This window comes from Paramisgurnus dabryanus, chromosome 1, assembly GCF_030506205.2.
Source record: "Paramisgurnus dabryanus chromosome 1, PD_genome_1.1, whole genome shotgun sequence".
In the NCBI taxonomy this organism is placed as follows: domain Eukaryota; kingdom Metazoa; phylum Chordata; class Actinopteri; order Cypriniformes; family Cobitidae; genus Paramisgurnus; species Paramisgurnus dabryanus.
This window is the reverse complement of record NC_133337.1, coordinates 56849143-56870373: the sequence shown is the minus strand read 5'-3', so window position 1 is coordinate 56870373 and position 21231 is coordinate 56849143. Positions and strand designations below refer to the sequence as shown.

Sequence of the window (21231 nt, the reverse complement as noted above, 5' to 3'; positions counted from 1 at the left end):
TCATCAGTTTCTACCTTTACAATCCTCTACTGTCTGTCTGTTCATCTCTTTTTCTTCATATCACAGACCTCTTGAGCGGGGTTGGCGTAAGGGAAAGGATGGCACTGTGGTTCAGCCTAAAGTGCGCTTACGACAGGAGGTTGTAAGTGTTAGCGGGCAGCGGCGTGGGCAGCGTATAACCGTACCCGTTAAAAAGCTTTTCGCCAAGGAGAAGCGGCCTTACGGGCTCGGCATGGTGGGCCGGCTGACTAACCGCACATACCGCAAACGCATCGACAGCTATGTGAAGAGACAAATAGAAGATATGAATGACCACAGGTATAAACCATAAAGGAGCATGCACACCAAAACTTTTAAGCGGTACTGAAAACGCCTGGGGGACGGCAAATGCCGTCAGCTGAGTGCTTTGGCAGATGTGATACTTGAGTTGTGAGTCGGTTGGTTGTTGCGCTTCCATTGGAAACAGTTAAAAGCATGTGCCATCCGCGGGTGTAAAAGTTTTGGTGTGCATACCCCCCTAACTCTTTTTAGGGGGCCGGGATGATTTCAAATACTGAATTATAGGTGTTTGATAAATTTGCATTTGTTTTATCACATAGGCCTTTCTTTACTTACTGGATCACCTTTGTCCATTTGCTGATTACCATCTTGGCAGTTTGCATCTATGGCATCGCTCCTATAGGCTTTTCACAACACGAGGCAGTCGATTCGGTAAGCAAAAGTATGTGTTGTGTTACGCCATCTTTGTGTTTATTTCGCCGTGTAACATATTGTCATTTGCTGTAGGTATTACGAAATAAAGGAGTTTACGAAAGCGTCAAATTTGTGCAGCAGGAAAACTTCTGGGTTGGACCGAGCTCGGTATATATACTTATTTTCTATATTGTCATTTCACATAATGGTCTTCTCAGTCAATATATCAAGTTTATATTTTCCAAAAATCTTCTTTACATCATATTGAATCATTTTATGTAGAAAACCGAAATCAGAATAAACCTTTTTTTGCCTTCTGTGTACCCCACAAATCTGTATAATATATATACTACCGCCATCGCATGTTGTTTCTACTGCTATAAGTTCATTTCCTCTGACTGTCCTGCAGGAGGCGCTCATTCACCTTGGGGCCAAGTTCTCACCCTGTATGCGTCAGGATCAGGAGGTGCACGAGCTCATTCAGCATAAAAGGCAGAACGAGCGTCATTCGGCTTGCTGCGTTCGCAATGACAAATCAGGCTGCTTGCAGACCTTGCAGGAGGAGTGCTCAGTCAGTTCCTGCACCTTACTTCACTTTCTTCATGACACATATCTCCTGTAAGGTGTGTGCTTGACCTATTTTCATACAAATGAGTTAAGGCATCTGTCCCTTTCATTATCATGTCTTCAGAGCACACTTGCATTATGGGTAAAGTGGCCTCAGCATCCAAGTGCTCCACATCTTGAAGGGAAACTGCGTCAGTATGGCTCTGTGTGCCATCAAGATCCCAGGTACATCACTTACCCTTCTTAAAAATATATTATTTGAAAGGGACACTCCACTTTTTTCCGTTTTGGAATCCATTCAGACGATCTCCGGGTCTGGCGGTACCACTTGTAGCATAGCTTAGCATAATCCATTGAATCTGATTAGACCTGTTAGATCTGGTCTCCACACCACAGACAAAATTAAAAACGATCCAGCCCCGGACACCAGATCACGTCAGAAAATATAAGTTTACTTTGTCAAAGCATCTGTCAGATACAAGGCTGATCAATCGTTGCTAGAGGAGAGCATAAACAGAGTTGTGAGACGGAGGTTTTAGATGATAAAAATAGAACAGAGTTTTATTGATGGACAGTAGTTTCAGTTGCCTATGCCTCAATGTTCAAACCTCGTCCACCCCAGGAATACAGCATGCACGGTTATATCCAAAATTGCTCAGCTGCATCATCCCTTAGACCTTGGGCTTCCATAAACATTCTCTTTATCTATCTTGTTTACACACAGACAGAACAGTTCTATGAAACTTAACCACCAAGAGACATATAAAATATAGAAATACAATGAATTAATGAATGATATAATAAAATGTAGAAATATAATAATGAATGAATAATGAATAAAAACAATAATGAATAAATGAATTAATAAACAATAATGTAATAATAAAAATGATAATAATGAAATTGATAATGATAAAATGATATGAAATAATCAAATACAATAATGAAATGGATAAAGACTAATGATTATAAAATTATTATGATGATTATGTAAATAAATGATTAAAGATAAAAAACACAATAATAAAAACATTCTGCACGTAAGGATCTAAGGTAGGATCCTTCAGACCATTAGCATCATGCTCAAAAATGACCAAAGAGTTTAGATATTTTTTGATATTTGTCTTATTTAAAACTTGACTCTTCTTTAGTAACATCGTGTATATGATATTACGGCATGTTATGGCAGCAAAGTCCATTATTACTGTAGGATTAAAAATATAGGAATTTATTACTTCATCACAATTTGTCACAACCCCCATTTCCATACTGTTCCATCTGCATTCCTGTGCTTACAAAGACTATTGTTACAGCTGTTTGTTCAATACAGTGGGGGTTAAAGGTGTGGTCTTCTGATTGGTCAGTTGAATGTATCATGTTAGGTTTAGTCACATGGTCAAGGAATAGAAAATAAAGGTCTTGGTTTTCATGAGCTCTGGGCTTTTGCCTTTTGGCATTTGCTTTTTGCTTTCTGCCCTTTGCTTTTCTTCTTTACCTGAGTTCTTGGGTTTAGGCCTTTAGGCCAAGACTCCAGTTCTTAATGGTGATTCTCTTTCTTCTAAACTTTCTTTCTTTCTCTGTTCTCTATCTTATCAGGTAATATCTCACATACATTGGAAACAGTTAATTGTTTGTATTAAGTACCATTTTAATGCATTTATAGTGTAACCATTTCAATTGTAACTTTAAGTCAGTGCTGTTATTAAACCTTTTCATTTACAAATCTGTTGTTTAGTTTTGATTTAGTGTTAAAACTGAAACGCTACATATTGCAATTCAATATATTTATATTCTAGCAATGCTCTCCCACATATTTTGCTATTATAACTGCACTTATTTACGTCGTTGGTATAGGTTGCAGAAGGGTGAAAATTGACCAGAAATACACAGTTTTATAATATCTTGCTGTTAACATTTCTCAGTCATTTCGGCGTTCCTACAGACTGAACCACTGTAGTGAATCCACCCTTACATTACGCCAGAATGAGAGTATAGTTCCTAGCAAAATCGGCCTAGAAAATCGCAACTTTTAATTTTCCGTCGGTCTTAGTACACGATGTAACTACAGAAGAGTCAAGTTTTAAACAGGAAAAATATCGAAACTCTGGTCATTGTTTAGTGTGATGCTAATGGTCTAATCAGATTCAATGGATTGTGCTAAGCTATGCTAAAAGTGGTACCGCCAGACCCGTAGATTGATTGAATGGATTCCAAAACGGTAAAAATCAAAAGTTTAACTCTACAGGAGCTGGAAATTAGCATATTTAAAAAAAGTGGAGTGTCCCTTTAATTAATCCACACTGCCTGTTGATGAAGTGATCTCATTTAATTTATTAATGATATTAGGATTTGTTTGGAGCCCGCCTCTGTTAGTCCACATGAGTGGCCTGATGACATCACCAAGTGGCCAGTGAGTTTCTGTACAGGTATCCACAACATTTCATTGTATCGCATTGTTTTGTACTTTTATAAGCTATGTTTCCCCTTACAGGTATGCACCAGGTACAGCACAGGGAATCACACGAACCTGCCACATATTGACTGTGTCATCACTGGAAGACCCTGCTGCATTGGAACCAAAGGACGGTGAGGAGAACCCACAGTCTTTTGTTACAATATTACTTGCCATTAGTAAACGAATGACTGTGACACTTTATAGCTGCTTTCATTTACTTTCTCACTACTTTCTAATGTATTTCTTCTCAACTTGTTCTACCATCTTTATTCTACCATAAATCATTCTTTATTATATATATATATATATATATATATATATTTTAATTCCTCAGACATATAAATTCCTTTGTAAGTGCGACACACTTTTGTCTAATACGTATCTTGTGATTTGACCAGGTGTGAAATTACATCAAGAGAGTACTGTAACTTTATGAAAGGGTACTTCCATGAAGAGGCCACACTCTGTTCCCAGGTCAGCAAGCATGTCTTTCTGTTGTATGTAGTCATGGGTTCAACCCCAGAGAAATCTCACACATACTGCTAAAATATGTATAACTTGAATGCACTAAAAGTCGCTTTGGATTAAAGCATCTGCCGAAAACGTCATGTAAATATAATGGTGTTTTACACACACTGCCACCAGGAGGTGTAATGTGCTACAACTGTGCACCAGACAGCCAGCAGATCCACTCAGCATACAAACCTTTAGATTCACATTGGATTTTGTATAATAACAGCTAAAGCTCATTGTGATGATAAGCACTTGTTGATCTCAGGTTCATTGCATGGATGATGTGTGCGGCCTCCTGCCTTTCCTAAACCCAGAGATCCCAGATCAGTTTTATCGGCTGTGGCTCTCTCTCTTCTTGCACGCTGGGTGAGTAGGAGGTGTGATTTGTCGCAGAGGTCCTGTGTGAGTTACAGTTTTACGATGAATGAAAAATATTATATAAAGACATGCTTGAATGATTAAACCACTTGCTGGTTTTCTCTCCGCCTCTGCAGGATCCTGCACTGTCTGGTGTCTGTGTGCTTCCAAATGACCATTCTGAGGGATTTGGAGAAGCTAGCAGGCTGGCTGAGAATCTCCATCATCTACATCCTCAGTGGGATTACAGGCAACCTCGCCAGTGCCATCTTTCTGCCATACAGAGCTGAGGTACAGGAGGATTACAGCTTCATTAGTACAGATCAGAGCTCTTCAGATGGCAGCCAGTAGGGCAGATGCAGGAGCAAGACCCCATTAAATTACAGTCGGAGATTTGTTGTTTTTATTTATGTCTGTTGGCTATAAAGCCATCTATATGTTAGTGCGTTCCTAAAATTTGCATCCATTTTTATATCTTATATTGTTCCTGTGCCTCCATGAATAAAAAATTGGCGATTTTTTTCATTGGCGACACAAAAGGAATATATCCTAAAACACATACTGATAAAAATAAATATATAAATTGAATGCACTGTAAGTTGCTTTGGATAAATGCATCTGTCAAATACATAAATGTACCCAAATATTTTTAGGACCACGGCTCAATGAGAGATTATATGGATAACCAGCAAAAAACTCACTATTTTTGTACAGTAAATTTAGATTTTCTAGTGCTGGTCAAAGATTAATCGCGATTAATCGCATACAAACTAAAAGTGATTTTTTTGCATAATATATGTATGTGTATTGTGTAAATGTGTATTGTGTGTAATTATTATGTATATTTAAACACACACACACACACATATATATATATATATATATATTAATTTCAGAATTATTTTATTTATATATTTTTATTTATATATCATATAGAATATATAAAAATAGAAATAAATATTTATTAAACATTTAAATGTTTCTTAAATGCATACATGAATGTGTGTATTTATATATACATAATAATTACACACAGCACACACTCATATATTATGCAAAAAAAATCACTTTTTTTGTATGCGATTAATTGTGATTAATCTTTGCCCAGCACAATTTTTTCATCATGCTTATGTGAGATTAATTGCTTAGGTCTTTAAAATGTTTTCCTTAGTTTTCACATTTAGAAAAGGCATCTAGGGGCGGTTTCCCAGACAGGGTTTAGATTAAGCCAGAACTAGGCCTTAGTTTTATTAGGACATTTAAGTTGTTTTTACAAACAAACGTTATAAAAACAATTCTGTGTGCCAAAATATCACTACTATATGTTAAAACACGTCCGTACAAGTTTTTTTTATATGGCAGTTCAAACATGCATTTTAGTCTGGAATTAAGCTAAACCCTGTCCAGGAAACCACCCCCTAATGTGTTATATTTGTTACTGTCAGTATTTAAGACAAAGTTAAATGCTTTCTTCTTTGTAACTCGCTATGAATAAAAGCATCTACTACATGAACGTTTATTTGTTAGTTGGACTTGTAAAGTCATGTTTTGAAAGGTCAGGAAGACCTTTGAAGGCTAGGATGTATCCCCTACACTTGAATATCTCCAATTACTTCAGTTTTAAAAAATACATATTTCACGCTTTATAAATATGCTAACAGTTAACATGCCAAGACCTGATAATAACCGTAAAAAGTCATTAAGCCCTCCCAAGAGATTAGCTGAGGAGATTAAAGGATGATCGGATCCGTGCAAGTAAACCCTCTTCTTTCCTGTATTACTTTGATGGCAGGTGGGTCCAGCAGGTTCTCAGTTTGGCATCTTGGCCTGTCTGTTCGTGGAGCTGTTTCAGAGCTGGCAGATCCTCGCACGACCGTGGAGAGCCTTCGCCAAGCTCTCATGCGTGGTGCTCTTCCTCTTCACCTTTGGCCTGCTTCCCTGGATCGATAATTTCGCCCACATCTGTGGATTCGTCTCGGGCTTCTTCCTCTCATTCGCCTTCCTGCCCTACATCAGCTTCGGACGCGAGGACAAGTATCGCAAACGTGTGCAGATCCTCGTTGCCCTCACGCTTTTCTTGGGCATATTCTCCGGCTTCGTCGTGCTTTTCTACGTTTACCCTATCAAGTGCGAGTGGTGCGAGCTCCTCACCTGCATTCCATTGACGGACAAGTTTTGTGAGAAGTACGACCTCAATGCTCACCTCCACTGAGGACTGGCTGCAATGGAGGGCAGTGGGACGCCACATTGAACTTTTTGCAAACGGACAATCTTCACTAGTCTGAAACGCTTTAAGTACTTCATACAGAAGATTTTATTGTTTTAAAGGTGTCATTATCAAAAAAAGGAAGAGCCCTCCCCAGGAGGGAAGGATGATAGTTATTCCAACAGTGCCTTCTTAGTACCACCTACTGCCATATCTATTGGACTGGAGCACTTTTAAGACCTGTATGTGTATAGGGCTACATTGTTGTTTAATACTCGGTAGTGTTTTAGCTACCTGCTCACATGTAAAAGAGAATACAATGTGAACAAATGACTAAGTCTGCTGTCTTTTTCCGTCTTTTACTTCTGAAAGATAAAGGCACTTACCAAAACCTATTAATAGGACAGTCCACTTTTGACCTTTTTGGAATCCATTCAGCTGATCTCCAGGTCTGGTGGTAGCACTTTTAGCATAGCTTAGCACAATCCATTGAATCTGATTAGACCATTAGCATCACGCTTAAAGATAACCAAAGAGTTTCAATATTTTTCCTATTTAAAACTTGACTCTTCTGTAGTTACATTGTGTACTAAGACAGACGGAAAATTAAAATTAGCGATTTTCTATGTCGATATAGCTAGGAACTTTACTTTCATTCTGGCGTAACAATCAAGGACTTTGCTGCCGTAACATGGCTGCAGGAGGTGCAATGATATTACGCAGGCCTTAAAATAGTCCCCTTAGTATCTTTCAATAGCAGGGGACTATTTTCGGGCACTGCGTAATATCACGACGCCTGCTGCATTCATGTTACGGCAGTAAAGTCCTTGAATATTACGCCAGAATGAGAGTATAGTTCCTAGCCATATCTGCCTAGAAAATCAAAACTTTTAATTTTCCGTCCGTCTTAGTACACGATGTAACTACAGAAGAGTCAAGTTTGAAATAGGACAAATATCAAAACTCTTTGGTTATTTTTGGACGCGATGCTAATGGTCTAATCAGATTCAATGGATTATGCTAAGCTATGCTAAAAGTGGTACCGGCAGACCCGGAGATCGGTTGAATGGATTCCAAAACAGTTAAAATCAGGTGTTTAAATCTATGTGAGCCGGAAAATGAGCATATTTTCAAAAAAAGTGGAGTGTCCCTTTAAGCTGCTTATGGTTATAGGCAGCGTGTTGAAGCGTCATAGCATAACATGTATATAAGGCGCATAGAAGTGCCTTAAATACTTTTCTACCCTAACATTTTTATTTATAGGATTTAATATCTAAATGTATGCACCACATACCTATATCAGATATTCAATAATATACATGGTAACTCTTCCACAAGTCCAAAATGTTGCTTATCATTTCCATTCTGCAAAAAGCACAGGTTTCCGAACCCCGAGACTCTGACACGTGGTTGTCTGTTCTTATGGCTGCATGCGTTTGCATACTCATCTCAGACCTCTTTGACAGACAGAGGACATGCACAGATGATTGGTCCTGATCTCAGAGCAGCTCTTTGTGCTGTAAGTGTGTGGGGGAGGATCGCGCGTGGTTAGCCTGTACCGCGCCGCCTGCCATCAGCCTGAAGGATCTGCGGGAGTCTGAAGAGCACATCAGCGAATTAATGGAGCTCCGTCTTCACGGTCCAACGTCTCTCTTCCACCTCATGTTAAAAACTAAGAGAAGAAGGCTCCTCTATTGAGAGCCATGCTAATTACAAGGTTCCCATCCCCCGTTTCCTTAATGTAGCAAACACAACACAACAAACCTTGTGTTAGTTTAGCCGAGATGGTAATTAAAAACTAGCTAATGAATGTGTGTGCTGAGCTCCAGTCTGCAGCAGTCACTCAAGTGCTCTTCTGCCGGCATTCACCGATCCTTAAACAGTGCCGCTTTGGTATCAAGTCTCAGATCTTTAATCAGGAACAAGTCTCAGCATTATTTGCCATCATAGTTGCTTATATTAGTAAAGAGATAGTTCCCAAAAATAAAAAATTTGGTCTGCTTCATATGTAGTCCCAAACATGTATACCTTTTTTATTTTGCAAACAAAACTATAAGTGCGCTTCATCAAAGCATTGTACGGCTCGGTATGACTCACTTTAGGAGATTTTCCATTGTGTACAGTACCTAGTACCTGGTACTTTTTTAGTACCACCTCAGTTGAGGTCCCAAGCGAGTCATATCGAGCAGGACTAAACTGCAGTGAAAAAGCAAACCAGGGCAAAGTACTGCAAGCCAAGTTTAGTCGTACCATGCAGTGGAAAAGCGCCATATATAAGCAACACTTCACTGTAAGGTGAGGTTTACACCTGTATCTTTTCTGTCGCTGGGGTGGTACCCTGAGGTAAAGGTATTTTGTACCTTTACTAAACATAATACAATCAAAAAATACCTTTTTCAATACATTACTGTACCTTAAGGATCTATTGTGCACCTTTAAAAAGACAGTGAACTAAGAGGCTGTTTACACTTGGCATTAACATGCATTTTCGTCAATCGGATCACAAGTGGACGACTTTAATGCCAGGTGTAAACGGTGTTCAAAACGTTTTGAGCTCGTCCACTTTCGACCACTTTCAACCACATTCAAAGGTAGTCGAAACCACTTTCGATCGGATCGCTTTGGAGTTGCGGAACGCATATGTGGTTGAATGTGTTCGAACAGCCACACGCGACCGCCTTCTCTCCGCCCATTTATCTAATCTGAGGTATTAAACACAAGTTTTGCGTCTTTTTTCGACTTCTGGCGTGAACATACGGTGAACAGCGCTATTTTTAGCCTTTCATTGATAAAACTAAAGCGGCTGATCTCCGTAGTTTCGTTTTGAAAGCGTGTGAAAGTTGCGCGATCCTTTTTCATCAATTGCGCTGAAAATTCAGAGAAAGCTCCAACATATAAACGTACAAAACACTGTGCAGCATGTATACTTGCTAAACAAGCAGCGGACTCCGACATAATATTAGTTTGCGTCCATATAAACTAAAGAGACGGATTTAAATACCAGGTGTAAACGTAATGTGTCGCTCTTGTCCACTTGTGATCCGATCGATGAAAACACATCTTAATACCAAGTGTAAACAGTCCCTAAAATTTATCTGGTACAAAATTGTTTCTTAAGGTACACAATAGGTCCTTAGGGTAAAACATTGTAACCTAAAAGGTACAACATTTTAATGTGATGTATCCCCATAAAGTTCAAAATGAACCTTTGAGGGTACCACCACACCGTCAGAAACGATACACTTTTGTTCCTTTTTTTGTACCAAGTGTTGCAAATCTATATTTACAGTTTGAGATTAACCTTAATTGTAAATGTAAGATTAAAATGTATTCATTTAAACTTTAACCCTATGTCCCTTTGGCACATTTATGAGGGTTCAAGAGTAAAGAAACTATCCAGTTTGTAAAAAGATTCATTTGAGTCTGAGAATCATTTGATAAAAATGATTTGTTTGCAAACTGACCGATCTGGTTCTAGAGTTTAACTCACTGACTCAATGATCCATTCATGGTGGTTAACAGCTCACTAGAGCAGAAGATTATCAATGAAAAACAACTTACATTTCAGTGCGTTCCCCGCAAAAAGCCAATGTATGAATTTTATTGCGGACAACTTGTATTGTTCAATTGTGTGATTCTTTAAAATAAGGTGACCAGATGTGAAAAACACTCAAAAAGGTTTTGTCTCCATTTTTAATTTATAGATAAAAAATTTCATTTAAGATTTCAGTTATATTTTGACTATTGAACTAGGAAATGTTCCGCTTTTTATTTACAAAATCTGGTCACCGTAAAAGATGCATGTTTGTTCTTTTAAAGCTTGACAGCCCCAGTCCCATTCACTTTCATTATGTGGAAAAGTTATTCCTCAGAAACTAAACTTTTATGTATCAGAGAAAAATTGGTAACACTTTATTTTAGTGTCTTTGTTACACATTTGTACTAAAGTAAGTTCAACAAATATTACTTACTGTATAAAGACACTGTGCAAGGACACTTTAAACTAAAGTGTTACTGAAAGATTAAAGTCGTACAGTTTTGGGGCAACAAGATGGTGAGTAATGACAGAAATTTCATTTTTAGGTTGAACAACACCTTTAACTCATCCACTGTCTTTCTGACCTGCCTCACCTCTGTCTGCTTCTTTTCCCGACTCAGATAAAGACAAAGGAGCAGCTGAGGGAAGCACTGCAATCAGATCTCTTTAGCAGCTCTATACATCAAACCCCACACGAGCTCTTCAGAGGAAATTAGTCATCCCTCCCCCAGACCCATCCTCTCCGACCACTGGCCTATAGAGATGGTAATTTTAGGGTAAGAGGGCCATATCGCAAATCATTGATCAGAATCAAATCAGCATGCAGGGAGATCTTCTAATCCCTCTACTTCAATTGTGCATAACGGCTATTTGCTGATTGGTGGGCTGCTCTACGCAGAGGGTGAATATTTGAGATACAGTCTCTCTCTTTCTCTCTTTCTCTCTTTCTCTCTTTCTCTCTTTCTCTCTTTCTCTCTCTCTCTCTCTCTCTCTCTCTCTCTCTCTCTCTCTCTCTCTCTCTCTCTCTCTCTCTCACTCAACAGTGCTTTATTCAATGGACTGAAGTGTGCACTTCCTTTTTATGAATTCTTTTATTATTTGTGCAATATAGGAACATTCATACTCAGAAAAATGTCATTGCATGGCATGGCTCTGTACCAGGAAGTTTTCCACTGTGTACAGTACCTAGTACCTGGTATGTTTTAGTACTACCTCCAAGCGAGCTGTATCGATACTAAAATGTTACGTGTAAACACTGCAGATCACTAAGTGATCAGAGAAAATCATCACAACCACGAGCGTCAGCTTATCCTTGTGCACCGTCAAGCAAACCAAGTGATGTCATCATCTTTGCTTTGTTGCACAAGTTTTTGAAGTTTTTCCACAGGGCAAGAATCAAGAATGTCACTCCATTGATATGCATCATTCGTCCTGTGTTGTGCATTTGTTGTCGCGTTTACGATTTTGTCACGACAGTAGAGGAGGCGCAACTATAATGGTAAGACTATAGGCAGATGTTTATAAGCACTATTTATTCATATTACAAATATAAGCGAATATTTTATAAACTCACAGTCAGTGTACACGTTATCATATTTTGGAAGTATTGTTATAAATGATGAAGAAAATAATTTGATAAATGATGGTAAGCACACAGTTACCAGTACCCATTAAATTCCATCATATTTTTATTCCTACTATGGAAGTCAATGGTCACTATCTGCTGTGTGTTTACCATCATTACTCAAAATATCTTCTTTTGTGTTCATCAGAAAAAAGAAATTCATACATGTTTAGAACAATATGAGGATGAGTAAATGATGACAGAATTGAGATAAAAATAAGGTTCAGTGTTTTTGGTAGTTTTGCATTATGAAATGTGTATATATATATTAGCGTGATTTTTTGTTAGTTCCATATGGCATTTGAGATCGGTTGGACCCAGTAGTGTTGCTTGGCGTCAGACTTAACAAGTGGATAATCCCAGTTTAAAGCGGCACTAAACTGCAATGGAAAAGCAAACTGAGCGAAAGTAAAGCAAGCTGTGCCAAGTCTAGTTGTACCTCATATTGGAAAAACACCAATAGAAAACCCATTTTTGGTTTCTCGAAGAACCATTTTGTCAAAGGATATTTAAAGAACCATTTCTTTCTTAACTTTGATAATATGAAAAACCTTTTGTGCAACATAAAGGTTTTTTAGATGTTAAATGTTCTTTATGAAAGTATGTAGCCAAAAATAGGTCTTCAATGCATCGTAAAGCACCTTTATTTGTAGTGCGTACCAAAGTTGGGTACTATTACTTAAAAAAAGCATTTTTGTAAGCTATGTAAGTGAAATGTTAAAAGATTAATGTACATTTCAGAATTTCTTCATTTTTGGACTGTTCCACCTCTACAAATAGTTTTTTTTGCATAATGTATTTGAGACTGGGGATCTATGTTATCCCAACATATCTTGTGTGTCTCAGAGAAAGCAAGGAAATATGTAAGGAGTAATTGACGACGGGCCATTGAATTATAAAAAAATAATGCACACCCAAGGTGCAATTCGCGATGTGCCATTACACCGTGGGTGTGCATTATTTTCAAATAATTCAAAGGACCGGAGTCAATTATTCCTCTTATACCACACCACGGTTACCACAAACATTGCTCTGGTGCCTATTTTTAAGACATTTGACAAGTTAGGTGTGCGGTTATCAGAAATGAATGCATACCCACAGAACATTTCTCAGCCAATCAGAATACAGCATTCAACAGACCCGTGGTATTAATTTTAATATTTTTATAAAGTCCATGTCATATATTCATTGATATTCAATGTTGATGTATAAGGCAGAATTTAAATCATTGTGTCAACTTTTTATAAAACTCTGTTTTTCAATATGGTATCAGACCACAGTATCGGACCCCGAAAGATATTTTGTTACTGTTTTGCTTAGGTAATTATAAACATTTATGGGATTTTACAGTTGACTCCTTTGGTCTGAGAGGGAACATTTTTGTGTTCCAGCTGTTGACAGATTAACCAGAGCTGTGGTCACCTGTTCAGTGAGACGAGACATCCATACAGTTTAAGCTCTGCTTTGTATTTACAGCGCTTGTCTCAGCTCAATTGTCGAAATGCCATATAAGTTTGACATTTGTAAGGCATAATTTAGACGTTTTAAGGCTTTGGTGCACATTTACATTACATTTATGCATTTGGCGATGCTTTTATACAAAGTGACTTTTTATCAGTATGGGTGCAAACCCAAATGACCTTTTGCGCTGCTAATGCAATGCTCTACCACTGAGCTATATAATACGTTCGAATCCGGTCTGCGACATGTCAGTCCCATTTTCTCTATGTCTTTCCCAATAATTTCTCATCACTCTTCACTATGCTTATATCTAATAAACAAATAAAATATGTAACTGCTAAACAAAACATCTGAAGAGCACCGCTTTATATCCATCTATTACCTGGTCATGTCTAGTACAGTGGTGATGGGGGTGATAAACAGCAGTGTGCGACACACATCCATCTGAGCGTCATACTGCAGGCAGAGGGGTTAGAGGGATGGGGGTGGTTACTGAAAGCCGATTCTGAAACAGGAACCTGGCAGCTGCGCAGCAGGTGGTCAGTGGCAGGCTGTCTATCCTCATTGTCCCTCAGATGAGCATGTAGGTCGCAGCAGACCCCTAGAGCCACTGCTGCAGGTCAGGGGCTTACAGGTGAACGAGATGGGGGGAAGGGGACAGGAGGGCTACAGTGCACCTGCTTCAGACACTGCAGTCATGGCTCAGTGAAGGGAAAGAGAGGAGCCCCTGGTCGCAAATGTGTCCTATTTGCCACCTGTGCTGTGCCCCCTGTCAATTTGAAGGGGCAAGCGGCATCAGGTAGATGAATTTAGGGTTATCTGTCATAATATGCTAAATAGAGTGCTTTGACCTCAATGTGAAAGCTGTTCAATTAGTCTATATATAAAGGATATTATCTATTGGTAATTAAAACTGATGAAACTTATAATAACATTCATCAAAAGATCAACTTTTGTAGCACAAAAAATGGTTTTTTAATGCTTCAGACCCTGTTTAACTTCAAAAACTCTGGGGTTGTACGACGGTGTAGACGGACCTAGTTGGAGGCATTAGTGCCCACATTCGCTACCTTATTGGGTGTTTTGATCATTAGTCTTCTGTGGTTCGTCAAGTCCCTATTATATGATTGCTACACTGCTAAAAGATGACAATGACTAGCAACAATGACCTTGTAAACAATAACATGGAAATTGAACTCTATTAACCCTTTACCTGGCACAGCCCTTTTTTAATGGGGGGGGGGTGAATAGGTGATGCACCTCTTTCAATTAATATAACTCTGGCATTTTTTGGTTTAGAAGCCTAATTTTGGTTTTGTTTTTAAAGAAGACACTTTAAAGTTTTTTACGGAAGAGTATGGAGGTGAAAATATTAAATAAGAAAAAAATAAGAAAAAAATGTTATAGGAGTTTTAATTTATTGTAATAAATAGAAATAATGCAATATAGTATTATTTTATACATAAAATTATCAAAAAAGAGGTTTGTGTTGGTTTGCTGCATACTTTTGTTAATTAAAAAAATTAAAGTCACTGCATTATTATTACATAGACCTTTCCAACAATATATAGTTTATCGTAATGGTTTAATATTTACATAAAAAATATTGAAGAATACTCAATAGTCAGCGTAGACCTAAAAACAGACTATACTTCAGGCCTTAGATGTACATACTGGTACCTAAATGTTATACATCTATACCAACATCGTACATATAAGGACCTTTTTAAAAGGTACCGTTCCAGTGACACATTTTTTAGTACCTTTTTTCTAAGAGTGTGTAGTGTGAATGGAGATCTTTACTGAAATGCCGCTACAAACAAGGATCGTTTTCATTTTAAAATAGTTTTGAAAAAAATGCTCTAGTGTAAACAGGGCCTTAAACACACCTTTGAACTGTTACTTTATGGCTGTCCTTCATACCTTTATCAAAAGCATTTTTTTTTCTTTGAAGACTTCATCAGGAAAACCCCTCAGACAAGTTCCCTCTGATTATAACCTGCTCATGTTAACAACTCACTCAGCATTTACGTCCTATTCTTCTCTGTGCCAGGCCTGTCAGTCCTTTTCTCATGTTTCAAGAGTTAACCGCCATGCTTTCCATCTCCTCTGTCTCTTTCATTTGCCTACTCAGTTGTCAGATACAGGCCTCAGGGTGCAGAGACTCACTGGTCCTCAGTCCATCTTATGTGGCTCCACAGCATTTTGTTTAAGTGACATCTCTGCTGGTTTGGGACAGGTTTAACAAGGTCCCCTAAGCACACACATTGCCCTTTCTGAGATTAATGAGTGACCTCAATGCAGCAGATGCTCAGCTGGTCATCAGCAGCCATGTCACCAAACTGATGTTTGCTTATCCAATTATCCATACACATAATTTAGCTTTATATACCGTGTTTTATATATATATATGACAAGGAATGCACCCAGAGCAGGAACCATATTGGATCATACTAAAGAGCTATAAGAACTTAAATAAGATGAAATTGAATACCTTTAATACCATATATCATTCTTTGCCACCCCCAACCTACTCAAATGTGCCTGAGTTTTAATGACGGGTGCACTCATAACAGGAAAAACTGAAATTATTGCGAGCCGGACCTCCCCAACGCTGTTTGACCCATTGTGCTGAGGAATGATGCATTGTTCTTGCTCACGACTAGCGTGTCTAATCAGTAAACCGAGCATGTGTGGGCTTGCCTCGACCCGAGGTGCGGCTTGTGTCTCAAGTTATTCTGTGCCGGTTCAGCGTTATGAAAAGATTGGCTTGAGCACGAGGTTGTTAGAGATATCGGCGCGTGTCGTTTCTGAGGAGGTAACGCTGAATGAGGGCCACATGACTGCACGCGAACGACAAAGAAAGTTCTTTGGTTCTGAGGAATGTCACGTTATGCGTAACAGCGTGCCATGACTGAAATATTGCTCATCTGTATTAAATTACAAATCAGTTTGTGAGATAAACATTTTGAGGTTATTAAAGGAATCGTTCACCCAAAAATGGTACTTTACTCAACCTCTTCAGAACACTCAATAAATATAAAATATATCACGGTTATTTTTCACAGAATATTCTTTACATTATGTAAGATGATTTTACGTAGGAAATTAATTACAAAATGGTTGTTTTGTTAAATATAGCATGTATAACTAACCACATGAAGTTGTCACAATAGAGCTTGACTTTCTATCACAGATTCTGCTGTAAGATATTTCAGTAGAGCCCTCAATCAGCTCTTCTTTCATCAAACCTCATGAGATTGTAGTGGGTTCAATCATAGTGATTATAGGTCCTTGGCCAGCTCCACCGGGTCATTGCCTTTATACACACACGCACACACATCTATCTGTCTGCCTGTATTAATCTTCAAATGGAGATAACAGAGCAGAACATCGCTTCCTGGATTGCTGCATTGATAAAGAACTTGTCAAGCCAATTATACGTGATTGTCAATAGTCGTGTAACATGAACTACGTGTCCTGTGCTTTGATTTCAATGACCATCCATTGCGAGTTGGTCTAAGGTTGTGGACTGGACAAGGGCATGACGTCTCCCGGGCGAGTTTGGACTTGTCGGAGAAGCCCTCCCAAGGACCAGGCACGTGGAGTCCTCTAACACGGCCCTCGCCCAATCACAGCCGGGCATAGTGACTGGCCTGCCAGCGAAATTATAGCTTTGCTGATTGTTGCTGGAGAGGCTCTCTAAACAGGATAATCAAGTGTTGTCTGGCCGATCGACCCACAAGCAACTCAAAGTTCACAGCAAGATTATTCCAGCAAAGTCACAATGATCAAGATCCCTGTTGAATGAATTAACTGATCATTCAAAATGATCTTCGGTGTGGTGGTTATCATGTATGATGTGAATCGTACAATTACTAGAAATCCACCAATATATTGGCCAATAATCAGTGTCAGACGATAAAATCAATCAACTATCGGGCGATAGTATAAAACAGATGATAGTCATGGCGATAGATACTGTCAATCAAGAGAAAACAGGAAATTGCAATGAATTTGCTCTGTGTATAGAAAATGTAAAGATTAATGGTCATTATATGAATGAATAACACATATTGCGTCTTTTGCGAGCGCAATATGCACGCTCATAATGGAAGCGGCGCGCTTGTTATTTCCAGGCGCGTCTGCACCGCATTGAGTCTCAACTTTTCAGAATGTCGCAAGTGCACTGCAGGTCATTTGACAAGAACCAACCAATCAGCTTCCTCACCTTTTCAGTTACTTTAAAACCTCAGCAGAAAAATGGAGGAGCAGCTCATAATTGCAGTACAACGACAGGCACCTAAGGAGCGCAACTGCCAGAGCGCTTTGGAAAGAAGGCTAAAAAGCGGCGGGCCTAGCGTTTTTCACGTGTTTTAGGCACGACATGTGAATGGCCTCTTTTACAGTGCATTATAATACATAACCTACATTTTTATCAGTATGTCCGTTCCCTGGCTTTAAACCCATGATCCTTTGCACTGATAACGCAATGCTCTACCACTGAGTTATCCCAAAACATATAACCACCAAACTATCGGCATTGGTGAACAACAAATTTATATCAGCAATAACGGCTGATTATACAGAAAAAGCGAAAATAAAACTCCAACCCTAACCCCAGTGTTACTGGAGCGAAAGCAATATGCCAAATGAATTATTTGGTCGAAACATAGTTGACCAACCTGTGATATACCGCAACTATACTGAAATTTTAATTTTAAGAATTCACAAAATGTATTCTAATATACAAAAGTGAAAGTAAATGTGTTACTGTAGCTCAGTTGAGCATTGCATTAAGAGCATCAAAGGTCATAGGTTTGATTCTCAGGGGAACACATACAGTATACTGATAAAATGTATAGCTTGAATGCACTGTAAGCCTTTGGATAAAAGAGTCTGCCAAATGCATAAAGTAAATGAAATCAACAAAAAACCATCTTCAAAACCGTTCTTTCCCAAAGTACCATTCAGTAAGCACTCAAGAGAACTTGGAAAACAAAGCATTAGTGCAATTGAACTTGAACTCAAAACTCTATCGTCATTGAAATACAACCCTCATGTGACAACTAGCCCCAGCCTCCGCTCTAAACTTTAAAGAGTCTCCCATCACGCAAACCAGACAGTTTGTTCGTGTAGATTTCTTTCAAGTGCAATGCGTCCAAAACAGTGGCCCATGCCTTTGAAAGCCCCACACAAACTCGAGCCGTCTCATAAAACTAACAGGCGTGCCATCCGCTGCACGACCGTATGGTAAATCAGGCATGCATTGTATCCCGCTTAAAGATGAGGCTCATCCGTCCAGTCCAGACTCTTAACAAGATCTTTACAATACAGTGTGAGTCAGCCCAGTGAATGAAGACGACGGTGGACGCGGTTCAGCCTTGGGAGGTAGCTCAGCAGGCCTCTATTGTAATGCTAAAGCAGAATCAGGGAGCCAGGATACATGTTTAAAGGATAAAAGATTGACACAACAGACAGGCAGAAACTCCCCTACCATCAGACCTCACCGTGAGAGGGACAAGATGTTCTTAAAGATCTTTCATGACGGCGCCTTTTAACTGAAGCTTTTAATAAACTCTGTAGCAACTGCCCAAATAGTTTTTGCCCGTAAAAAGATCACCCCCTTCCCAAAACAAAGTTGCAACTGTCTATGTATACTTTTGCTATACAAAAATAGCTTTTAACATATTCAAGAGTGAATACATTTTTCCATGCAAGCTCGTGTACAAATATTAATGGTCGCATTTGACTCATTTCTGTATGAATTTCACATGTAGTTTTTGCAAATGGTTTGATAAACATGCATTTGAATGCATTGTGAAAAATTTGTGCCATTGTCCACACCAGTAGCACACATTGTACTGTACTGCAGGACCGCCTGCTATGTTTTGTTCAGGTCTCTAATTTGAACACTGCCAATCCATAGAGAGCAGTCTGGGCACTATCTGTCCGTCTTTTCTGAAAGCTGAATTGGACCAAAAGGCCAGAGACAATTAGATGATTACATATGAATGAGAGATAGGACATGTGAAACAACATTTCTTATGAGCAATAATGTTGAAGAACATGTTAAACCTCTGAGACCTTTAACAGCATAGCTATGTATACATTTACATTTAGGCATTTAGATGCTTATCCAAAATGACTTACAAAAATTAGGAAACAATAAATACATAGACAAGCCGTTGCAGATGTCACTTGCAGCTTTCCAGGATACCACGACATTGTACAGGCTTGGTTTGTAAAACCCTGCAGAGATTTATATTTCTGAATATATTTATATTTCCAAAAAATTGTCTAACCATTCACAGGTAAGAATGTGTTGTTTTAGGCAATAACTTAATATTACAGGTTTTTATTAATTAATTTATTCTTCACACAATTCCAGCCTCTATGTCTACATTATCTATGTAATCCATATACAACTTAATCCATACATACATTTGCGGAGGATACATTTTGTGTCTTCAATTCACCTAACTTGCATGTTTTTGGCCTGTGGGAGGAAACCAGACTACCTGCAGCAAGGGCGTAGGTTTGATTCTGTCATTGGTGGGGACATAAATAAAATGGTTGCATTGCAAAAACTGTTTATCACCGTTTACTTGACACAAACAACAGACAACTCAGTATGCACTTTACTCAGTAACATCTGACTCGCCACCCTCTGCCATCCCAAATTTATAATAAACAATTCGTTATGTCCTAGAGCCTAATAAACAGTAACTGTTTAAGTCTTTGTCAAAAAAAAAAGAAAATCACATTGTAAGATATAACCATATTTACTTTATAACAATGAAGAATATGCAATTAATATTTAATTCTTAATTTAATTTTGCCAAAAAAAAAAATCCCAGTGTTGAAGTTGGTATGTATATCATGCTGTTTCCTGAACAACGTTTATTAACGTTTCTGTAGTTCACATTAAATCTTCTTTTCATTAACAAACAGTTAATCAGTGTGAAAAAAAATAATTTTAAGTTTAAAATGCAACCTTACATTATGTCTACATCTGTGCAAGTAATGACCACAGTGCAGTACATTTACATTTTACATTTAGTCATTTAGCGGACGCTTTTGTCCAAAGCGACTTACAAGTGAGGTAAACAATAGAAGCAATTATGGCAACATAAGAACAGCAATACATAAGTGCACTGGAAATAGTCTCATCAAGTCCAACACAATATACATAGCCAAGGGTATGTTAGTTTTTTTTTTTTTTTTTTAGATAAAGAGGAAGGTAAATAGAGAAAGAGATAAAGAGAAGGTAACTAAATAAAGATAGTAAATCTGTAATTAGGAAGTTAGGTAATGATGGAAGAGATGGGTTTTTAGCCGAGTCTTAAAGACAGCTACAGTGTCAGCTGATCGTGTCACGACCGGCAGATCATTCCACAGTTGTGGGACAGTTCCTGAGAAGGTACGCGTTAGTGTTTTCTTCCCTTTTTGAGATGGTACCACAAGTCTTCGCTCGGTGGCAGAGCGCAGTGATCGAGAGGGTACATAAGGCTCTATAAGCAAGCGAAGGTAAGGGGGTGCTGACCCAGTGATGGTTTTAAAGGCCAGGAGCAGAGCCTTAAATTTGATGCGGGCTGCTATAGGAAGCCAGTGTAACTTGACAAAGAGAGGAGTGACGTGCGCCCTCTTTGGCTCATTGAAGACCACTCTTGCCGCTGCGTTCTGAATCATCTGTAGGGGTTTGGTCGTGCAGGTTGGAAGTCCTGCCAGTAGCGCATTGCAGTAGTCCAGCCTGGACAGGACAAGAGCTTGGACCAGGACCTGCGTAGCATGCTCATCTAGGAAAGGTCTAATTT

General features: G+C 38.7%; 1 protein-coding gene across 2 annotated transcripts in view; it reads left to right on the top strand.

Moving 5' to 3' along the window:
* rhbdf1b (rhomboid 5 homolog 1b (Drosophila)) overlaps positions 1-7128 on the top strand; it is a 31279-nt gene extending 24151 nt beyond the window's left edge. For both annotated transcript variants that reach the window (XM_065242499.1, XM_065242500.1), the window contains 11 exons: positions 67-318; positions 600-711; positions 787-861; positions 1103-1264; positions 1385-1485; positions 3607-3670; positions 3752-3846; positions 4114-4189; positions 4494-4594; positions 4723-4876; positions 6378-7128. In XM_065242499.1, coding sequence (XP_065098571.1) covers positions 67-318; positions 600-711; positions 787-861; positions 1103-1264; positions 1385-1485; positions 3607-3670; positions 3752-3846; positions 4114-4189; positions 4494-4594; positions 4723-4876; positions 6378-6797 — 1612 coding nt within the window. In that variant the 3' untranslated portion in view covers positions 6798-7128. The remainder of the gene's footprint in view (positions 1-66; positions 319-599; positions 712-786; positions 862-1102; positions 1265-1384; positions 1486-3606; positions 3671-3751; positions 3847-4113; positions 4190-4493; positions 4595-4722; positions 4877-6377) is intronic.
* Positions 7129-21231: the final 14103 nt, after the last annotated feature.